This window comes from Colletotrichum orchidophilum, assembly GCF_001831195.1.
Source record: "Colletotrichum orchidophilum strain IMI 309357 chromosome Unknown Scaffold_134.1, whole genome shotgun sequence".
Lineage (NCBI taxonomy): Eukaryota > Fungi > Ascomycota > Sordariomycetes > Glomerellales > Glomerellaceae > Colletotrichum > Colletotrichum orchidophilum.
In genome coordinates, this window is record NW_019173090.1 from 79,255 (window position 1) to 98,862 (window position 19,608).

The 19,608-nt window shown below is 54.4% G+C and overlaps 8 protein-coding genes across 8 annotated transcripts; 3 read left to right on the top strand and 5 right to left on the bottom strand.

The window, feature by feature from the left end:
• Window positions 1-1,410: 1,410 nt before the first annotated feature.
• On the top strand, window positions 1,411-1,524 carry CORC01_11822 (uncharacterized protein; the record flags this gene model as incomplete). Its single annotated transcript, XM_022623444.1, has 1 exon — window positions 1,411-1,524. The coding sequence occupies one exon, from the start codon at window positions 1,411-1,413 to the stop codon at window positions 1,522-1,524; it is 114 nt and encodes a 37-aa protein (XP_022470048.1).
• Window positions 1,525-2,361: 837 nt separating this feature from the next.
• CORC01_11823 (uncharacterized protein) lies at window positions 2,362-2,698 on the top strand (the record flags this gene model as incomplete). The annotated part of the gene is made up of 3 exons (XM_022623445.1): window positions 2,362-2,454; window positions 2,488-2,530; window positions 2,667-2,698. The coding sequence occupies 3 exons, from the start codon at window positions 2,362-2,364 to the stop codon at window positions 2,696-2,698; spliced, it is 168 nt and encodes a 55-aa protein (XP_022470049.1).
• Window positions 2,699-2,763: 65 nt separating this feature from the next.
• CORC01_11824 (uncharacterized protein) lies at window positions 2,764-3,555 on the top strand (the record flags this gene model as incomplete). Its single annotated transcript, XM_022623446.1, has 2 exons — window positions 2,764-2,826; window positions 2,902-3,555. The coding sequence occupies 2 exons, from the start codon at window positions 2,764-2,766 to the stop codon at window positions 3,553-3,555; spliced, it is 717 nt and encodes a 238-aa protein (XP_022470050.1).
• Window positions 3,556-5,019: 1,464 nt separating this feature from the next.
• On the bottom strand, window positions 5,020-5,415 carry CORC01_11825 (uncharacterized protein; the record flags this gene model as incomplete). Its single annotated transcript, XM_022623447.1, has 1 exon — window positions 5,020-5,415. One exon carries the CDS (start codon window positions 5,413-5,415, stop codon window positions 5,020-5,022), a length of 396 nt encoding a protein of 131 aa, XP_022470051.1.
• Window positions 5,416-6,881: 1,466 nt separating this feature from the next.
• CORC01_11826 (uncharacterized protein) lies at window positions 6,882-7,193 on the bottom strand (the record flags this gene model as incomplete). The annotated part of the gene is made up of 1 exon (XM_022623448.1): window positions 6,882-7,193. One exon carries the CDS (start codon window positions 7,191-7,193, stop codon window positions 6,882-6,884), a length of 312 nt encoding a protein of 103 aa, XP_022470052.1.
• A 3,360-nt stretch (window positions 7,194-10,553) lies between these two features.
• On the bottom strand, window positions 10,554-13,363 carry CORC01_11827 (uncharacterized protein; the record flags this gene model as incomplete). Its single annotated transcript, XM_022623449.1, has 2 exons — window positions 10,554-12,797; window positions 12,857-13,363. The coding sequence occupies 2 exons, from the start codon at window positions 13,361-13,363 to the stop codon at window positions 10,554-10,556; spliced, it is 2,751 nt and encodes a 916-aa protein (XP_022470053.1).
• Window positions 13,364-14,471: 1,108 nt separating this feature from the next.
• Window positions 14,472-16,250, bottom strand: CORC01_11828 (uncharacterized protein; the record flags this gene model as incomplete). The annotated part of the gene is made up of 6 exons (XM_022623450.1): window positions 14,472-14,775; window positions 14,855-14,875; window positions 15,046-15,070; window positions 15,160-15,255; window positions 15,359-15,479; window positions 15,543-16,250. 6 exons carry the CDS (start codon window positions 16,248-16,250, stop codon window positions 14,472-14,474), a joined length of 1,275 nt encoding a protein of 424 aa, XP_022470054.1.
• Window positions 16,251-17,955: 1,705 nt separating this feature from the next.
• Window positions 17,956-19,316, bottom strand: CORC01_11829 (uncharacterized protein; the record flags this gene model as incomplete). The annotated part of the gene is made up of 3 exons (XM_022623451.1): window positions 17,956-18,000; window positions 18,058-18,731; window positions 18,794-19,316. The coding sequence occupies 3 exons, from the start codon at window positions 19,314-19,316 to the stop codon at window positions 17,956-17,958; spliced, it is 1,242 nt and encodes a 413-aa protein (XP_022470055.1).
• Window positions 19,317-19,608: the final 292 nt, after the last annotated feature.

Genomic DNA, 19,608 nt, shown 5'->3' on the forward strand with positions numbered 1-19,608 from the left:
AGGCGGAGACAATCCATAGCGTACAGGACTAACAAACTTGGCTTTCCGTCGTGTCTTGCTCGAGAAGATCTCTCTGCTCTACAGGCGCTGCAGTTGTCAAAGTTGCATTGAGCTTCGTCCCATCTCGTCTTCCAGACAAAGTCCTGCGCCTGATTCGCCGTGGTGAAGACATTTGGGTATTGAATGCCTAATGATTCAGCCGTCTCGCCTTGGCAGAAGACATGCAGCGGGTGGAAATAGCTGCGTGTCTGACATGATGACTGAGCCGTGAATAGGTCCTGCGTGCATTCTGGGTGCAGTCGACTGAGAGGATGATGAGAAGAGAGAGAGAGAGAGAAACAGAACGAGAGGTAGAACAAGGCGTCACTGCACAGCTGGTTGGTTGACGGGCGAACTGTCGGCTTAGTCACGGACTCACAGGGCGCTGTGTTGCCCTTCAGCGCATCTCGTCTGGCGGCTCATCACCAAGTTCAGATGCGCGTCAACCGTCAGTGGCCGCAGTCAGTCGGGCAGGGGCAGAGAGCGGGGCCAGGCACCGCAGGGTAAGCGTGGAAGGTCTTTGTTTTTCATTGGCTCGATAAGCGACCCCTGCTTCATGGTCCCGTTCTGATGAGATTAACACCCAGGCGTGTTTCACCCCTCGGGCAGAATCCTTCCCGAATATTCGTACAGTTCGACAGACAGTGTTTAGAACGCTGCATGCTGAGGGGCTCTGGGGCGCGAAAACACAGCCAGGTCTGTTGGTGCACCTTCGCAGCATCAACGTCTCATCGCGCGCTGCACCGTCCCGCTGCTCCCAACAGGCAACACAATAACCTCAAGTCCCGACTCCATCTCACACACGCTCCCTACCTATCTCCCTAACTGGTTCATTCTTCACAGGGTTTCTTGCGTTTTGCCTTTCTTCGGGACCAAGTCCACATGGAATCTCGACATGTTCATCATCGTCATCCTCATTTGGTACCCCCGCACCTCCGGCGCTCATCTGCTTTCCGTCTCTTCATACCTTAGGTACACAAACTCCGTTATCTGCCCCCGGTCATATCCTAGGCTCTACTGAGAAATCCATGCCTTGATCACCATTCGGTCCCAACAAGACCTGAAACGCGAGGTGGGAGATTGCATTGCTTCCGCTGCCAAACGCAGCCGACCGTAAGGGAAGTCCACCTGCAGGCCAAGCCCAGGCGACATATCATCGTGTCATCTCAGCCCTGTGCTGTGTATCGCATTACTGCATGCATCGTGTCTGAGGCTTCTCTCTCTCTCTCTCTCTCTCTTTCTCTCTCGCCCTCTTCCTGCATGGCACTGCATCGGCCGTCGTTGCCTTGCTCCGCATCGTGTACCCTCTCTATGGACCCAGAAGACAGCCAACGCCGAGTGTCTTTCCCAAGCCACCGCGCCGCCTAGGTCATGGTCGCAGAAGAAGCCTTCCGCGCTTACATCGGAGTGCAGCTCGGAGTGCAGCTACCTCGATCCAGGGCGCACATACGGAAAAAGGGTAGGTATTTCCCCTGCTCTATGTAATGCTTCCTTCGCCTTCGACGATCTTTCCAAGGTCATACCAGAGCGGCCCTGCCACATCTCTCGATGACTACGGAGACCCCGGCGCTTTGCAACTGACATGGCACTACAGCTCTGGTTAGATGGTGAGAAAGTATGCACCCCACTTTGGATCACTGCTCAGACTCTATCCGGGTTTCCGCCTGCATATCCATCCTTCCGCATCTATATCTCCTTTCTCAAATTCCCTCTTGATCGATGGTGCCTTCTAAGGTACCTCGAAAACCCACTTCGCCGAAGCAGCAGGTACGGCATCCTCCTGGAGCCCTTCCTTCCAACGGACCGACATTGATGGGCTCATCCTTCCGTCCGCTGGAAAAACTCAAATCAGTAGCATGGGAGCGAACCTAGGTAGTACGCGCCTATTGGAGATTTTCCCGCTGTGCCTCTTCCTTCGTATTAACACCACATCATCCAGCAGCGGTCAATCGCCATCTTGCCATCCATTCTTAGTGTACTACGTTTTGCTTTGCCATTGCCCGCCATTCACCTTCAACTTCTTGGATCAGCTCCATCAGCCTCATCTCGGGCTATTTCCCCTTAAGGTCGTGTTCCTGGGGTACTTACCGTGCCTCGAGCTCACTTCTGCCACGCCTATTTGCGTCCACCGTCAAGTACTTAGGCCCCATATAGCTTCGCCACTGTTTACCAAACCTTCTCATCATCGAATCAACTCATCGGATTGCGGCGTTTCGACAGCAGGATCTCCCCTGCAGCGTTTCATTTCCATGAAGATGGCAACACGTCATTCCTCTGTCCTTGGGCACCGAGTCGGAGATATTAGTGACAATCGCGTCGAATATGGCTTCTTCCCACGCCACCCCATCAAATTTGGCCCCGGCCTCCACCTCAGCATTCAATCGTCTATACCGCTTCGCCCAACTGTCTCGCGAAGTACGCCAAATACCCCAATCGGTCAACCCTTGTGCCATGTCGCTTTCTTTGGAGCAACGGGGTATACCGTGTTCAGGTGTCTCATGCATGCTCTCCAGAACATCTCTATATTCTGCCATGTGTGTAAGTAAAGCCTTTGCTTCTCAAAGTTCACATTCGCAGTGATATGTTCCAATTCTGGTCTTCACCGCCATCTTCTCTTACTCTCGCACATTTCACGCACGTTATCGAAGCTCAGAGTTGATTGTTACAGATGTCAGAAGCGAGGCAAGTCTCTAGGAGATGTTTTGCGACGCAGACGATTTCAAAATGGAGTATTACAATCGACTGAGAATTGTTCCGGCAAGCCTGAGTCCCAAAACTGCAGCCGAAGTTCTTTTCCCAGAGGAACTTGGAGGAGATCCCGTCCACATGATTGTGTACGGCATTGGAGGCTTCAGAACCTAGGAGGTTCCCGCAGAGGAGGGTGACAAATGCGACGCCTACATCAGCGAAAAGGGCATGTGGGGAGTACTTGATGCCCTGCGAATGCGCTTCGCCGCATCTCCGCCGACCCGAAAACCGCGCATCATCAGCATAGGGTCCCTTTCCATTGAAGAGCAAATCGATGATGCCCAGGAACAGCTCGCGAAGGACGTCAGACCTCTCTGCTTATGGTTCATAGGGATGATTGGTGAGGAAGAAGTTCTCGACGACGATTTCTTTCTCAAGGAGACGTCTCACGGCAGCAAAGGGAGCGATTCCAGCAGCTATCCCAACAGCGATAATTCAAGCAACGAGAGCGACTCCAGCACCAGTCCGAGCAGCATTTCATGTCAAGACTGGGATTTGTCCGCCCCGCCCAGAACGCCATACAATGACAAGATGGAAATGGAGTGTACTGTCAGGATAGAGTGCAACAAAGAACTCTACAGTTCCAGTCTGATTGTACGACCAAGCCTCCTCACGTACACAAAGCCGTGCGGCCTCGAGGCAGTACGGGTCGGCCAGGAAGGAAACCCACGGCCGGGCTGGACGATTAGCAGATTTGACGCTGGCCATTGGCTGTATCAGCATGGTATATGCGGCACCATGGAAGGTATTTCTACAATCACTACTTAGGCTTGAATTGACATTCAAGGAAAGGGGGTCTTGTAGATTGACAATTGAGCGATTGGCACTTGGTCGTCATCAGCGATAACAGAGGGTAACTGCAATTCTGCCCACAAGGAACACAGCGTCAAATAGAATAGAATATCAGCATCACTTGCTTCAACGCTTTTGAATCCCTAGCCAATTGAGAGGCATGCCGCGGGCAAGGGTCAGTGGAATCGAGAGCGGAATCAGGTCGTCCATCATGGTCCATCCCAGCGACCAATCTGCAGCTCGGCACTAGCCGCATCCCCCCCAGCCACACCGAATCGGTTCAGCTCTACTATCGACAGGGTCAACAAGCCACTGTCTATAGCTGAAAATAGATGGGCCTTTTCCAAAGATCTACAGCACAAGGGGTCATCCCTACTCGAGAAGCAGGACCTTTTGTGTCTGACCCATTCAACTCACCTCTGCGAAGCAAGCGCCAAAAAAACAAATGCAAAAGTTCGACGGATTACAAGGCTGGTCAAACAGTAAGACTGTGTGTTTTGTTACCTATGGTGGTTTGTCGAGGATTGCGCCGACCACAATTCACGGTCATCAACTCAAAACGCCAGTCAACTAAGGTAGCCAAAGGGCTCAGGAGTGAACCAAAACGCCTCAGCGTCGCATTCGGGGGCTTCAATGTAGTCGGCGTTGTGTCTCCATTTACGGACGTTCACGACGGAGGATTAGCTGCGCTTACTCTGGGTGATTCCTCTTTCTCTATCTATTTCTCTGTCTCGCGTCCGTCACGTCCATGGTGATGGGGTTATAACGACAATCCGGTTGATTGGGTCAGAAGTCAAGTCGACGTTGCAGTGAAGATACCTCGGCAAGACGAGAATAACTATGGACAGTAGCAGCAGCAGCAGCAGCAGTAGCATTAGCGAACTTCATGAGACCCGGAGCGCTGGGAATAGAGGCTGGGAAGGATGCCTAAGCCTTGTTCTTGGGTTCGACGGGGCCATGCACCGCTATCTCTGCACTGTGACTGTTTCTGCGTGTTGAGGTTTTGTTGGAAGCAAGCAAGAGCAAGGACTCCAGAAGTTTTGCCCTCGCAGTCGGCCGCCCTTCGGTTACCTAGTTCTGGGTGGGGATATTCAAAGGCAGCGAGCAATGTCGGGGGTTCTCCGTGATGGCGAGAGGGGGCCACTTTGGATGTCAGCCTGATAAGACTGAGTGGGAAAGATCTGCGCTGTCAAGGAGTTGCAAAGACCCTGTCTGGGTCTCAATGCGGCCTCATTAGGCGAGGATTGTGGAGAAGGAGGAGTTGGAATCCGTGATTCGACTGTACTGTCGAAAGGCTCCGAATCGTCATTATGGTCGATCTCAGAACGGAGGTATCCTTCGAGATGCTGTACTAGAATTGTCACCGAGTACGAAAGTCCTAGAAGGGTGAAGGTGAGCTGCTGTTGTTCATTCGTCCACGGGTGCGAAGACAGGTTCACTCTATTTTGAATGGCTTTCAGCATGGAGCTGAAGAGCCGTAAGAAAATCTCCGACTGGTGCGAATCCAACGGGAAGAAGTAGCGGTATCGGGACCTGCTGCGCGCTTCTCTCGTAAGCCGTGAATGGGCGGCGCGGGATGAGGGAGCGCGAATTCCTCGATTTGGTCAGTGAGTGACGTGAAGGCTGAGCTCTCTCGCGGGTGTGTGTGAGAGAGAGGCAGAGAAATTTGGGGAAGAAACCGCCCTGGGATGGAGTGAGAACCTTGATGCCTTGAGCACAGCGCGACTGCACTCGTACGTCAGATTTTCGGAGCGCTTGGGGAGAGGGGAGAGCCGGAAGGCCGAGTAGCCGGGGGACTAGAGAGCAGGTGCGTTGTTGAGCTGGCACGGCTGGCATGCTGTGAAGGATGGGGGTGATGGTGGTGTTGGGTTGCGGTTGCGACGGTCGAGTTGCTGTCTCCCTCGTAAAGGATACAGATCTACGGTGGTGAGAAGTTTGTTTGTTGGAGATTTGCGGGTTGTTGGAATCCTACTAGACTATTCCTGCGTCGTCGGGAGGATTGCTGGCGGACATAGTGTACCTTTGGTAGAGAAGAGCTACGGACGTTGAAAAGTAAACCCTGATTCGCTGCCGTAAAAAGGGAACCTTACTGGCCAGCGCCCTTACGGATGGACTTTGGTTCATCCCAAGCTTTTGCCTGAGGCCGTGCTTTCTTTCGTCTGATCTCGAAGGTCCTGTCCCGCGTTGAGGCGGGTATGTTGTGGAACGTATGACAGCCTCGAGGGTAGGTGATGGCCTTGCGACATCAGGTATCGAATTCTCGGGATACCACGACATTGAGGTGCACAACTGATGTGCGAACCAGGACGCTTCGCATAGAGTGCCGGCTCTGATGCGTCCGGTGCTGTGGCCCGAGTCTCTACCCAGTTGATGCACGATGTTGAGAATGGGGCTGTTTCAGGGTTTTGGGGGTTGCAGAGGAAGCCAACGGCACGGCGACCCTGACTAAGACAAGGTAGGTCGCCGTATACGGGCTTTTCGTCAGGCCGTCTTTGGTGCGGCCTCGGTTACCCTGCAGGGCCCGCAGGATAGAGACTAAGGTAGCCTGCTGTGCAGCAAAGGACCCAGGGGGAGATAGAAACGGCAAATGCTGGGGTTTGATGGATGGGAGTGTGACTTGATGTGCAGTCGAGGAGTGGGATGACGGGGTGGAGAGGTGAGGAATCATGGCGAAGGCGTGGACTGACTGCCTTGCGTGCAACTCATTTGGGGGCAGGACGAAGATGCATTTGGTGCAGGACACACTGTGAAAGCGACGCTACCTCAGTACATACTAAGGCACGTAGTAAGGTGCTAAGGTTCCCAGCAAGGTGAGGAGGTGGGGCTGACTCTTTTTCCGGCCCCCTGCCAGCGGCGGAAAAAGCGGGATCCTCCGACTAGGGGTATCTCCCGAAATAGATCCATGTGCACGGCCCAAGAGACTGGGGTGGCAGGGGTTGGCGGGGGTCTCCTTCGAGGTGAATGACGGAGAAGAGAGTCTGGGGAGCGTCAGTAGCCCAGGTGCGCTAACGAGTTTTAGCGATGCTGAAACAAATCCCTTCAGCCGATTGAAGATATCTACTTGCTTGCTCAAGAAGTGCCAGCTGTTGCATCTCCTCCGCTGAGGTAGGTAGTGCTGCCGTGTCTGGACGGGAGACGGGGGCGAAGGATATGTTGGTTTCGCTCTGATTGAGAAGTCGCACATTGTTTGGGCTTCTCTCCGCCTCTCGAGTCTTCTGCTCTGCTCAGCTGATGGGTCAATAACAGAACCAAGTCCGAGGAAATCCGACGTGCCCCCAAAGCCCCAGTCATGCCGGACAGTCTCAGAAGGCCCTGTCCACAGCGGCGGCCCCTCGGTTGGATGCAGCGGTGATCATGAACACCCAGAGGCCAGACCTAGAGATCATCACATCATCCAGCTCCAAGACGCCAGGACGTTCTTCTGATGCCCCAAACAGGTCGGCCGCCATGACATGGTCATTTCCTTGAGCCACTGGGCCCGCAGAAGCTTCAGCACATGAGGTGCATGCGCATGCGGCAAAGCTCCTCTCTGCTTCCTCTTGCTTGCGGAAACCAGGGGCTCCAACAGTCAAGGTGACCTTCTTGGCGACTGGGTCAGGTTCAGGCAGAAGCATTTCTTTCAAGCATGAGGTCAAATCATCCAGTCCGCGTGAGAGATACTGCAAGGGCCCTATCGGGAAATGAGTGAAATACTTGAAAAATTGTTCACGCCGTCGCATCGCCTCGCCTCGTGGTGAACAACAACAGAACACAGGTAGTGCCGCAATTGATATGACGACACCAAAAGCAAATGCAGACTAATACAGATGACGGTCGAACGCGCCGTCTCTACCATAGGCAGACGCCGACAAACCTTGCCTTCGATGCCGATAAAGAATGAATGGTCTCGTTGGGTTGTTGCAATTGAGTGTGGCTGAACAGGGGCGGAGGGGTGGAGGGGGGTGATTCGAGAGACCCACTTCTGACAACCGGCCGGCCCCCGCTTCCTGACCAGCATCGGCACCCGGCGCGGCTGCCTCGACCTGGCCCCTTTCAGGAAGTTGCAGATCTCGCCTCTGCCCACCTCGTCTCTGCGGCATCGGACATCAGGCAATCATTTGTTTCCCGTTCTCTAAAAGCTTGGATATTTTTGTGGACAAGATTACCAATGTCGTCAATTGCCTACCTTGCAATGCAGGTAGCAAGGTGCTGCCTTGTCGAAACAAAAGACGGAGCGAACCGTTGCGGAGTTGCCCTGGTAGTTTCCTCTTTACTCAATAATCTTGATGCTAATTGGCTTCTACGCGGTTAAGCGACAAATCACATCATCGGGAAGGAGCGTGGTGCTGAGGATCCTCCTCCGTCTCGCTTGCGAGGCAGGAGGTTTTTTTCCCTTGGAAAACGCCACGGTATTACGGTGGTTTATTAGTCCACCGTCAATGGCTTTCTTCCTGGTCCAACGTTTCCACGGATGCCCATCCCTCCCGCTCGTGTGTTTTCCTACAAGGGCTGACGTTTGCGATCCTCACAGAAAAAATTCCCGTCGTACTCCTCCCTCTTCCTCTCTGCGCGTGTGAGCGGGAGGATCGGGCTACAGCCACGCGGCAATTAGAAAGAAAAAAACAGGCGTGATTGCTTCAGGAGCCGACACTAGGAGCCGATTCCGGCACTTGGAGTGCGGGCGGTGCGGAGGTGAATCGTCGGTGCCTTTCAGTATCGGATATCTAAAAACAACTTCAATTGCAATGACTTCTCTACCCTTTTTTTTTTCTCTTTTGGCGGCGGAGTCTGAGAGGATTCCAAGGCCAAGATAACAGTTCTGGGAACCGTGCTGGATTTTCAAGTTTGAATCAAGCATTGATAGGCAAAGCCAAGCAATGATCTGACTTTGTCACTGCGGTGGGACGAATTCTGGCCAGAGACAGTCCCATCTTTGGCACGTGGTGCGGGTGGGAAAAGGTTGCAAAAGGCCCTGTTCTCAGGAAGCTTCGATATTGATCAGCAGAACGCGATGGCCAGCGGTTGCCCTCTGCCAACCCCCCACCCTGGTGCAACTGCGACTTTAATCTTCCATAGACAAGAAGCAAGCTGCTTGGAATCTTGCATCTCAACGTGTAAAGCCCCGACCTAGCTTACTAAGGCTGTACTAGGCTGTACTGCGCTGCCGCTGCCTTGAACCACTCGCGCGCCTGCGTCAATCATCTAGCCAACGCGGTTCATAGAGATCGCTAGCCGCATACCAGATTTCGACCTTTTTACCATATCACCACCACAATAAGCTCGCACTAAACATGCATGCACCGCCTGAACTCGGAAAAAAAAGAGCATCTCACACCGGGTGTACTCCATCCGTTCAAGCTACATACTCTCTGCATGTTCGCTCCCACAGGATTCCATAGTTTTACCGCCCTTCTACCGAATTGCTGACATTTCTCGGGTGACGACGGCGCCGCTTCTTCATGACTTGGAAATCTGACGGCTTGGACACCCTTCATGATTCATGTTGGATTTCTGTTTAGATAAGCAGCTTGTGGTTGGGACGACCGATACGATTGAACACGATTGACGACACTACCGCCGTGGCGCCCACCCCCTCTCGGTAGCCCAGCCAGTGACGGAGGGCAATAGACGCAGGATGCAGTTCAAGGTTTTCGGAAGGATCCATCGCTCAACTTGGGGCTACATAATCCTCAAAGTCTGTCCATATTTTTTCTGTCTTGAAGTACTTGTCGCGGTCTTGGTTGAAACCGTCCGGATGATCAAGAGCGCGCTTTCTCTCGCAGCGGATTTGAGCTCGTTTGGGTCATTGTATGACGGGAGAGTAAGTCTGCAATGATTTGGCAAGTTGATTGTCCATTACTTAGGGTCTGCCATAGTAAGGTACAAAGGGAAGATAGGAAAGGGAAAAAGAATGCCACCAACCCAAGAGCGAAAATAAAAGTGAGCATTTTCCCCCACGCCCCGAATCCTTTCTTTCCACCCACCACCCCCCCCTCCAAATCCTTTGCATCTTTCCCGTCCAACCATCTCACTCCTCCTCCGAGAGATCTGGCGCTGCCCGCCGACTGGAGACCCACTCCCATGTGAGGTACGTACACGGTACGCCTACGGAGATACACCCACGACACCTCCTTACCTTACTGAGGGCGATCCACTTCCCGCACGATCCCTACCGTATCCCGCCCCCGGGGTCCACAAAACGGATTCGACCCCTTGTCCCCGACGTTACACTAGGAATGACTGCATGTTGTGTTGGGCTGAGTACCTTTAGTGGAAGGAGTATTTCGTGCACAGTAGACTTGGGGATTTGAATTGCTGCCGTCTGTCTTGAACTATCTCTATTTTTTCTCCAGCTGCCAAGTCCAATCAATTCAATACATTTCTTCTGCAGGTCGCTTCCTGGCGCTCTTCCTTGGCGCTCAGTAAGGGAGCACCTTTTGCGGCTAATGTAAACCCCCCAATCTCGTCCCTGCATTTTTGTTCCCATAGTGTCGTCTGCTCTGCCGCCGGCCATGCCTCTGATGTAGCACATTGTGAATAAAGGAAGGGGGTTAAAAAAAAGTAAACAATGGAAAAGTAAGCCCGGAACCTCTTGAACGCCGAATTGTTGTCAGTTTGCCCAACCCAAAACCTCTAAGCCGTGAAATGAGACAAAAAAGTCAAGACATGAGAAAGAAAAAAATGCCTTGCCGGCGAATCAAGGCTGCCTGCCCCTCTAGTTTGGCAGTATGCAGTTATGGTGAAGAAGCTGTTGAAGACACGGTCCCGTCCAGGGACCCCCCAATGGTCTAAAGTATCCTTATCCTGTACAAGGTGGTTGGGGGTGGGACACAGGTTGGCTCGCTGCCTTTGAGCCCAATGCAAGAAGAATTCCCAAGAAAAGACAAGGGAAAAGAAAATGATTCTTCATCAAGTCATGAAAAACGAACAAAGAAAGAAAGGGGAAAAAAGAGCTCTAGGCATATCCACAGCCCAGCCTCCCAAGTCCCTCCCAATCATTTCTTGAAATAGTTGTAAAACATGGCGTCCATGTCACTCCCCACCGCGGCCGCCGCCGCAGTCATGCCTGCCTCGTGACCACCCATGTCGGACACGGACGGCCACTCCCAGTTGGCCGCCAACTGCGAGGCCCCCATGTCGAAGTCGACGAGCATCTGCCCGCCGTGGTCAGGGAACCACCCCGCCGCGCCAGCCTGGCAGTCTACCAGGTCCGCAAGGGTAAGGTGATGGTCGCCCGTCGGTGCCCCCAGCGCCGCGGGGTCCATGACATGAGCAAACAGCTCGTCCGCGGCGTGCCAGTCGTTCTGTTGCTTGTTGCCCTCGGGGCTGAACGGGTGGAAGGGCGTGGCCAGCTCGCTCGTCGACGTCATGGAGTCGTCCGCCGAAGATGAAGACGAGACGGACGGCAGCATCGACGTGTCCATGGGGCTGATGAAGGACGAGGCCGTTGAGTCCACGGCTGTCGGAGCACCCGAGAACTGGTCGTGGTGGTGCTGCTGCTGCGGCGGGGTGTGCGGGAGGGAGGAGTTGCGGCGCGACATGGAGTGGGTCGTGGACGACGAGGCGTACGAGTCGGAGCGCGTGTGGCTAATGCTGATGGGGATGCTCATGCCGCTTCCCGTGCTGTTCCTGTTGCTTTTGCTTTTGCTGCTGCTGCTGCTGCTAACATGGCCGCCGAACGCGCGCATGACGGCTTTGAGGTGCTTCTTTATGGCGCGGACCTGGCCGCCCGGGGAGAGAAAGTCGGAGGCCGCGATGCCCAGGAGACGGGATGCCAAGGCTTCGAGGCGTCCCTCGTAGACGGCGATCATCTGCGGCTCCATGTTTAGGATACCGGCTTGCTGTTGCGCGTAGATGAAGCTGAGACCTCGGGCGCAGGTATCCAATGCCAGACAGAAGACGTCGGGGAACGAGTTCTTGCTCTGCGCTGGCATGATGACAGGCCCTTCCTGGGATGTCTGCTCCGCAATGTGGAGCATGATGCCCACGAGCTCCTGTGCCGAGCCGATGAAGCGCTCGACCGTCTCTGCCGTGAGGGTGAAGGGCTCTGCCGGGGGAGGGGCGCCGGGCAGGATGGCCGGGAAGAGGAGGTGGATGGCCATGGTGTGGTAGACAGAGAGGACGAGGGAGCGGGAGGGTTCGTGGGCGACCTGACGGTTGAGGAGGTGGATACTCTCCATCAGGACGCGGTAGACCTCGCGGCAGACGCACTCCATGTCCTGTGGGGTGCTGCCCTGCTGGATGCGCTGGAGAGCCAGCAGGGGTGCCTCTTGCCAAAAGTTTGTGCTGACGGTCTCATTGGGGTCGGGCTCCTGCGGGTAGAGGGCGAAGATGTAGGCCGTGATGGAGGCGATGTGGGCGAGGGGCCACATCTCCTTGATCATGCTCTTCTGCTTCTGCAGCGTGGAGAAGTTGTCCGAGACCTCGTCGAGGCGCATCAGCACGGAGGAGGTCTCGTCGACGGGGAGGAAGATGGAGGTGAGGCTCGTGGGAAGCAGCTGCGAGAAGTGGGTGCCCATTTGCAAAAAGGTCCAGAGCGTGAGGGTGTAGGTCGTCCAGTAGAGGTAGGCGACGATTTCCTTTTCCACCTCGCAGACGTCGATGCCGTTGATGCGGCTGGTGGTAAGGGGCGCCGAGGACGCCGAGATGGTGTCTTTGATCTCGGTTGCCAGGCGCCCGGAGAGACCAATATAGCAGGTGGCGCGCTTGATCTGCCCCTGGCAGAGGCTGTTCCAGCCCAGGAGCATCAGGACCTGCGCTGTGCTGATGCCGGGGAGGGAGATGCCGGCGCCGGGCATGCCCGGCTGGCTGACCCGGGTTGAGATGGGGCGGTTTTGGAGTTGGGCCGAGGCCCATCGGAGGAGGACGTGTCCTCTCGCCATGGCAACCTCGTCGCCGAGCGAGAAAGATGCGTCGGCGAGGATCACTGCCAGGAGAACCTCGTCGTGCGTGCCGTCTCTCAGTTCGCGAAGGAGTAGGGTTTTGGAGACGAGGAAGGAGAGAGGATGGACGCTGTACCACACATCAACCAGCTGTCCGATCTGTCGAGTGCCATAGTCGGTCAGGGGGCTCGGTCCTGTCGGTGTCGTCTCGAACATGGATGGTGTGGCGTCGCTCGCGAGGCCTGTGAGATAGAATCTACCGCCGCCCTGTTCCATGAAGATGGAACCCAGCCCGCCAAACTTATCAACCACAAGGCCAACCAAGTCGTGAGTGAGAAGCTGCAGGATGCCAGTGTACTTTGAATCAAGTCAGCTTGCGTCAAACTCTAGCACGTTCCAATGTCTTGCACCCATACCTTGACATCCCGATGACTGAACTTTGAGTTGACGACATTTTCGCTCCGGTCCTGCAAGGTCAAGCGGAGGGTCTGGTTATATGCCGATATCCTCTCCTGCCACGGGTTCGACTTGGGACCGGGCGCCGGGTTCTCGCCAAAGTTTTCGATGAACATGCTGTTAAGCATGCTGGCCACGTCCTCGCCGCCGCCCATGAGAGCGACGGGTGCTGTACCACTTCCCTCCATCTGCGCAGGCTCCTCCATGATGGGTGTCGAATACGGCGAGCCACCTGTTGAAGCCCTCTGGCGTTGTGGTACCGGGACGGCGCTATCGCCGGTGCTGTTGTTTCTGGTCATGTCCTGGGATACGGTGCGGGCCTTTGGCGGCCGCGAGTCCCAGTCGTAAACGCAGTCGACATTTTGCTTCCGACAGGCCTCGCAGATGGTTTCGTTGCTGCACTTGATCTTGCGTGCGCGGCAGAAGCTGCAGCTCTTGCGGAGCGGGTGTCGAGATGTGAGGGACATGATCGGGTATAGTATTTTAGGTTTGGGAGTTGGTGTGAGAAAGACAAAAAGTATTATACAATACACATTGGTTATAATTGTACAACAGTATCTTAATACCAATGGAGGGCTGAGGGAAACAAAGGTTTGATGGGACGAACCGCCGCCGATTACAATTGGGGGCAATGCCGATTTGGGAGGCTGTAAAGGCTTGAAGTAGAGAGAGGGAGAGTCTGGGAAATTGCGTCACCCGTCTTTTTCAACCCTTTCGTCTGTAATGGCAAAGTCTGATACCAACATGTCCATCGTGGTGGTGGTTGGTGGTTCTTTTGAGATATTATAATTAATCTGCAAAGTGAGTGAAAGTTGCAACAAGTTGAGACGAGGCAAGGTACCGTTGAAGGATTCAAACTGGGGTTGGGATGCACAGTGTCGGGGAGGCTTCAAGGGGGGGTGAGCAGTAGACGGAGGAGGTGTGGGTGCAAGAGGGGGGGGGTGTATGGTATTCCTGTGGTTTACATGGGGAGCGACTTTGAAAATGACGAGGTGCAGTAGAATTTCCCCCATCAGCGAAAGCCCATAAGATTTAGTCGCGTGTGGTTGTGGTTGCGGTTGTGGTTGTTGGACGGGGCTTTTCGACTCGCGCACGTTTACATGTACCTACCTTACCTACTTACTCTGCCTCAATCTTGGGGGCCAAAAACCGGCAACTCAAGTCCGACTCCAAGACAAGTTAGCCGACTGTCGCGCTTGCTGCGCCGCCCTCAAGATATGCAAAGGTGCACAACAACAACAAGCGCGGAGGTACATCAGCTCTGGAAGGAGAGACAAGAGTCCTTTCGCAACTGCGTGTATTTACGGGTACTCCTGCCAGTCCAGCTAAAAATCTTAGACCCCTGCTTCTCGAACGGGACCCCCCTAGTGCCCCCTTCCCCTGCCCCCCACGCAGCAAGACAAGAAAAGACGATATTATGAGCCCGCCCGTGGCTGTGTTCTTTGTCTCTCTCCAGGCACCCGCTAATAAGTCACCCTGACACTCGGGCACTTCTCCAGAACGAGTGAAACTGCAATCTGAGACAACTGCATTCCAGAAGGGACCCATACGAGCTAGGCAGAATAATAATGTCTCTCAATTCTTCGTCGATGCAGAGTCTAACTGCACTACGGTGGGTTGGAACCCATACAGGAATTCGAGAAACCACAGCCAGGCGCCGCCGGGCAGGAAAGCATAGATCAACCACCGGAGCAACGGTCCAACGCCATAGGGCAAAAACGCTCCGTGCAGCAGGATGAAGCGGAAACTGAATTTGACCACCTCTTTTGCCCTCTTCTCCCGCATCTGGCTGTACTTTTGGAGCATAGGCTCGGCGTTGTCCTCCAACGAACCTCGGTTCTCCTGTATCAGGCTAGCAAGGACCGCCGCATCTTCGATTCTGCGTTTTGGCCACATCTCGAATTAGCATCTTCAGAGTTTACGTCAAGATCTCCATCTCAAGCATGCGGGAAACTCACGCTAGGTTCCCCCCCTGGCCGCTGTTAAACAAGAAGCTCAAGAGTCAGTGAATGCCGTTGGAACTAGGGGAGGGGATGGATAGGAAAAGCCTCCGTGGGAGCAGCCTCAAGCTAGATGCTTGGCTGCCAGACTAGGGCTCCGTGATCTGCAACGGAGGGATTTTGGGGCGCGCTTTTCCGCAAATACGTACAAGGCACTGGTCATGCTGTGCGCGGCTGTTGCGACCAGTCAGCTTTTGTGTTTTCCATCGCGAAACGGCTCCTGACAAGAACGTTATGGGGAGAGACGGAGAGAGAGAGCTTACAGTCGCCGATGAGACAGACTCTGCCTCGGGCCATGGAAGGGAATTCGACCTCTTGGAACATATTGCAGGCAAGGATCCGCTCGTTCTTGTCGATAACTAGAATAAGTCATGTCAGATTGGGCGTTCGGTCCCATTCATCCCGTTCCTTCAGCGCCGCCCATCTCGTCAGTAAAAGGGATGCACTCAGCTTTCGACCTACTATCGCCAAACTCTCCTTTCTCCGCGAACGGGTGGAACTTGTCTCCGTAAACTGATTTGATGGTATCCTCATCACAGCTACTCCAGACAGACCGGTCATTGTCGACCTTGTCGTCAGTTTTCTTTTGCCAAGATTAGCTGAGCCCCCACCGCAATGCGAACGGAAACGGAGAGTGTGTTTATACCTTTACACCGATGAACCATTGCCGGTTATCGGGGCATGGCCAAGTGGTGAGAGTCGAGTTTTCGTAGAGCATCCAGTTGGCGACACCGAGGTCCTGAGGACCGAGGTGCTCCAGCGGCGCGGTGATGCCGCTCATGTGAACACGGCCTGTGAACTTGATGGTGTTGGCTTCCCTGAGACCAGCATCTCGCGCGAGGCATCTGCGGATGACAGATCGTATCCCGTCGGCACCGACGACGACGTGAGCCCGGAACTCGTTACCATCGTCAGAGACCACTCTGACAAAAGAGTCGCTCGGGTCGTCAATGACATTGACAATCTTTGTGCCGAACTGCACGACAGCGTCGCCTCCCGCAGCATCAAAGAGAAGTCTATGGAAATGATGACGCTCCAGGGACACGACGGGGTACCCGAATTTCGCCTCGCAGCCCGCCCAGTCCACCGTGTTCCAGAGCTTCCTGCCGCGCCAGATTTGCACCTTGCGCAGCTTCTGACCCGCGTCCAGCACCTTGTCGTACACGCCGAGCTGGTCGAGCATGCGGAGGCCGTTGGGCGAGAGCGAGATACCCGCGCCGACGGGGCGCAGCATGTCGCTGCGCTCGAGGACCTTGCAGGAGACTTCGAGCCGCGAGAGGATGGCTGCCAGCGTGAGACCGCCGATTCCGGCCCCGACGATGAGGACCTGAACGTCGACTGGGGATGATGTCATGGTGAGTGAGAGAGGATCGGACTAGGGGTGGTTCATGTAACGTTCCTCCAAGGAGATGAGCGGGTTGCCTGTTAGAGTCTGATGTGATCGGGCCGAAAGAAGGATGTTGGTTTTCTTGGTGAGTTGTGGAGTTCTATCGGTTTTACGGCAGTTGAGAGACGCCTTATGTACTGCTCATTAAATGTGTTTCGAAAGATCATTGTGAGATCCAATCACGGGATAGGTAGACCATTGTTTATCCGTGTTCCTTCGGACTTGAACCCCTAGGTCCGCAGCCGGACCAACATGGAGCGTCTATCCTCGTTTCCGGCCGTCCTGGAGCGGAACAGCCGACAAAAAGCCATGGGCTTAGGCGGAAGGTTTTGAGGCCTGGGCCGGCCGGGCCTGGTCTTTATTAGACTTGGTGGGCTTCTATGTGGACTCCGGTCCGACGGGCTGCCGCACCGTTCCGGACAGGACCCAAGCGGCCGATGCGTTGGTGCATGGGCAACGCGGAGGGGTTCAATGACATAAAGATCAGTACAGCCTGGAGTCATATTAACCGATCTTTGGTATCCATTCGACGAAAAAGAAACTGTGAAGAGTGCCCTAATGCACCGATAATTATAATGTCCTAGTTGAATGAGCTGAGAAGTTCCTCATCTCATTGGGTGCCGAAAAGTCCCACCACTCCTGATGTTCTGATTCCAGTCTGATTACTCTAATTTTAGACGATAACGGAGCCAGCAGCTCTTGAGTTCAGTGCTCTACCTATTTAGCATATCGTGCATAGTAAAGTTGGATAAACAATGTGGAAGTACATTCTTGTAGTGAAAGAAATCAGCTTGGACTCGGAGCCTCGTAGAAGTATCCTTGAGAACCTCACTTGCCTGCTTTATGTCTTCAGGTGTTTTAAAATCTTCACATCGCAGTTTCAACCCCACGCTTATGCCGCGACAGTAGACGACATCCGTTTTCTCTTTATCTAGCACACTTTGGCATTTCCCAAAAGACCGTGCACTAATGAGGAAGCCTCGTCGCTGTTCGAGGTTGGGGGCCGTCGGGAGGATGAGGCAGTGCTCCGGCTTGCGGCACGGTGGCTGGGCATTGGACGAAACCCCATCGAGGGTTCGCGATTCAACAGCGACGTTGCATGTTTAAAAATTTTAAGAGTTGTCCGAATCGAATATTGTTGTTCGCTACCATAGAATTGGAAGGCAAAATCTGGGGCTGAGGAAGCTAGCTCCCTGGTGGACCGAATAAGGCGACTCCCGTTCGGGGCCGGCCCGGGACCCATAATATCCGGGCACATCCCCGCATGGATCCGGCAGTTCCGGAATTAGAACAGTCGGTGCCTGCTTGCTCCAACAACTTTGGGCAGAGATTCACGTGACTAACCGTCACATTGCCCATTACGCTGTCATTTCCACGCATGCACGACTCATTGTTGTAGACGCAGGTGAGATGTCGCGAAAAGAGCCACATGTTTCCGAGTATTATGATTCTAACTGTACAAATCCGGATATTCTATGCCGTCTATTTGCCACCAGCGCTACTCCACCGAGGCGCTTACTCGATTCTTACACCGAATTCGGGGTTGCGATACATCCCTCACCAGGTGGCTCAGGGATTTGACGTTTCAATGGGGCTTCACAAGCACCCTACGCTGAGGGCCTGACTTTCACCAACCCACGAGCTATCGAATGTGACAAACACGTAATTTGCCTTACCATTGAATCTCAGCGATGCCGACTTGAAGCGTCTCAAAGTTCTAGGGCGCCGTTAGCATCGTGGTTTCTCGTCACGGATGATGCGCAAGAAAACGAACCATGATGGCGACCTTGTCCTTGAAGAACGTCTCGCCAAAGTTTCCAATAAACCTGTCGCCAGTCGCCATGGCGCGCACGTTCAACGCGCAAGTTCCGTCGGGCAGCGTCTCGACGTAGTGCTTCGGCGTGTTGGCCCAGACCTTGTCGTGACCCGCGAACTTGTAGCTCACGGTGGGGAACGAGCCGACGCTGCCGCAGTCGACAGAGTACATGGACTGGTTGCCGTTGTTGATGACGGTAGGGTCCTCGAGCGTGAGCGGCTGGCCGCCGGTCAGGTTGACGAGCTTTTCGTACGCGTTGGGGGTCAGGGGGATGCCGCGCCCGTACGAGGCGTGGTCGAAGATGGAGGCCTTGCCGGAGATGTTGGACGTGGGCTCGGTGGGCTGCAGCTCGTCGCCGATCCAGAGCGAGTCGAGGGGCGTCGCCCAGTAGTTGTACAGGCCCGGATGGTACTCAAAGGCCAGCGTGTTGACGTCAGGGAAGACATAGTTGGCGTACCAGTAGATCTCGCTGTCCTTGACGATCTGGTCCATGATGCCGCCGAAGGACTGGAGACCGTCGCTGCCGTTGCAGGTAGCTTTCATGGACTCCTCGTAGCAGTAGACGAAGCTGATGGTCGGGTTTTTCCATTGGCCTGCCTTCCACTGCTGGTAGAACGGCGATTGGAGAGAAGCTGGAAATGAGTCAGGCCAACGTACCGTTGGAAAGGGCCATAAATGACTCTTGGGAACGCACCATTATCACCCTTGAAAACAGGGGAAAGACCCAAAACTCCAGTGAAGGGGTACGGGAAAGCAGAGAGATCAAAGTTGGTGTCAGAAAACTGCATGATAGAGTTTGACGTCACCGGCCCAATCTGAACAGCATCTTGCGCATAGTCGACTGTGAGAGGCTCCCAGAAGAAGAAGTGATTAGGGAGCCAGGTGCGGCTGGGGAAACGCTTCGATGCGTCTCGGTGAGATGTCGACTTGGCCGGGTCGTAGTAGAGCTGCTGCACGTTGAGGCAAGCCGCGGGGTCGTTCTCTTCTCCGTAGCACTTGGGTGAGAGAATGTACTGGCTGATCCAGGTCCAGTCTACAAAGATGGGGATTTCCTGGGGAGGGTTCCCGATCTTCTGGTGGGAGAGGAAACCGAACTGGTTCCAGGTGAGCTGCATATCGAACCGATCAGCGGCCCAGCTGCGAGGGGCCCTCATCTTGCCTGCTTCAGTTGAGCCAGCCAAGAGTGGCAGCAGCACTGCAAACTTGGAGAGCTGCATCTTTTCGATGTTGCGGGATAGATCTCGGGGCAAGTGCTTGGCAGTAGGATTAGGGTCTATTATGAGCAACGTATGCGGAAAAGGAATGAGTTGGTGAGTTTGAAAATGTCACCAGACAGTGACCAGGTCGTCCTTCTTAAACAAGTCCTCTTGTCGGAGGTGTTCCAGAGCGAGTCTGGCATCCGGCGTGGCCCTCACCTCCGTTTCCGTCCCCTCTCGGAGGCTTCATTGTCATTGAGTAAAGGCCCAATTCTGGGGACCAAGGAATTTTTCATTTTTGCGAAATGACTAG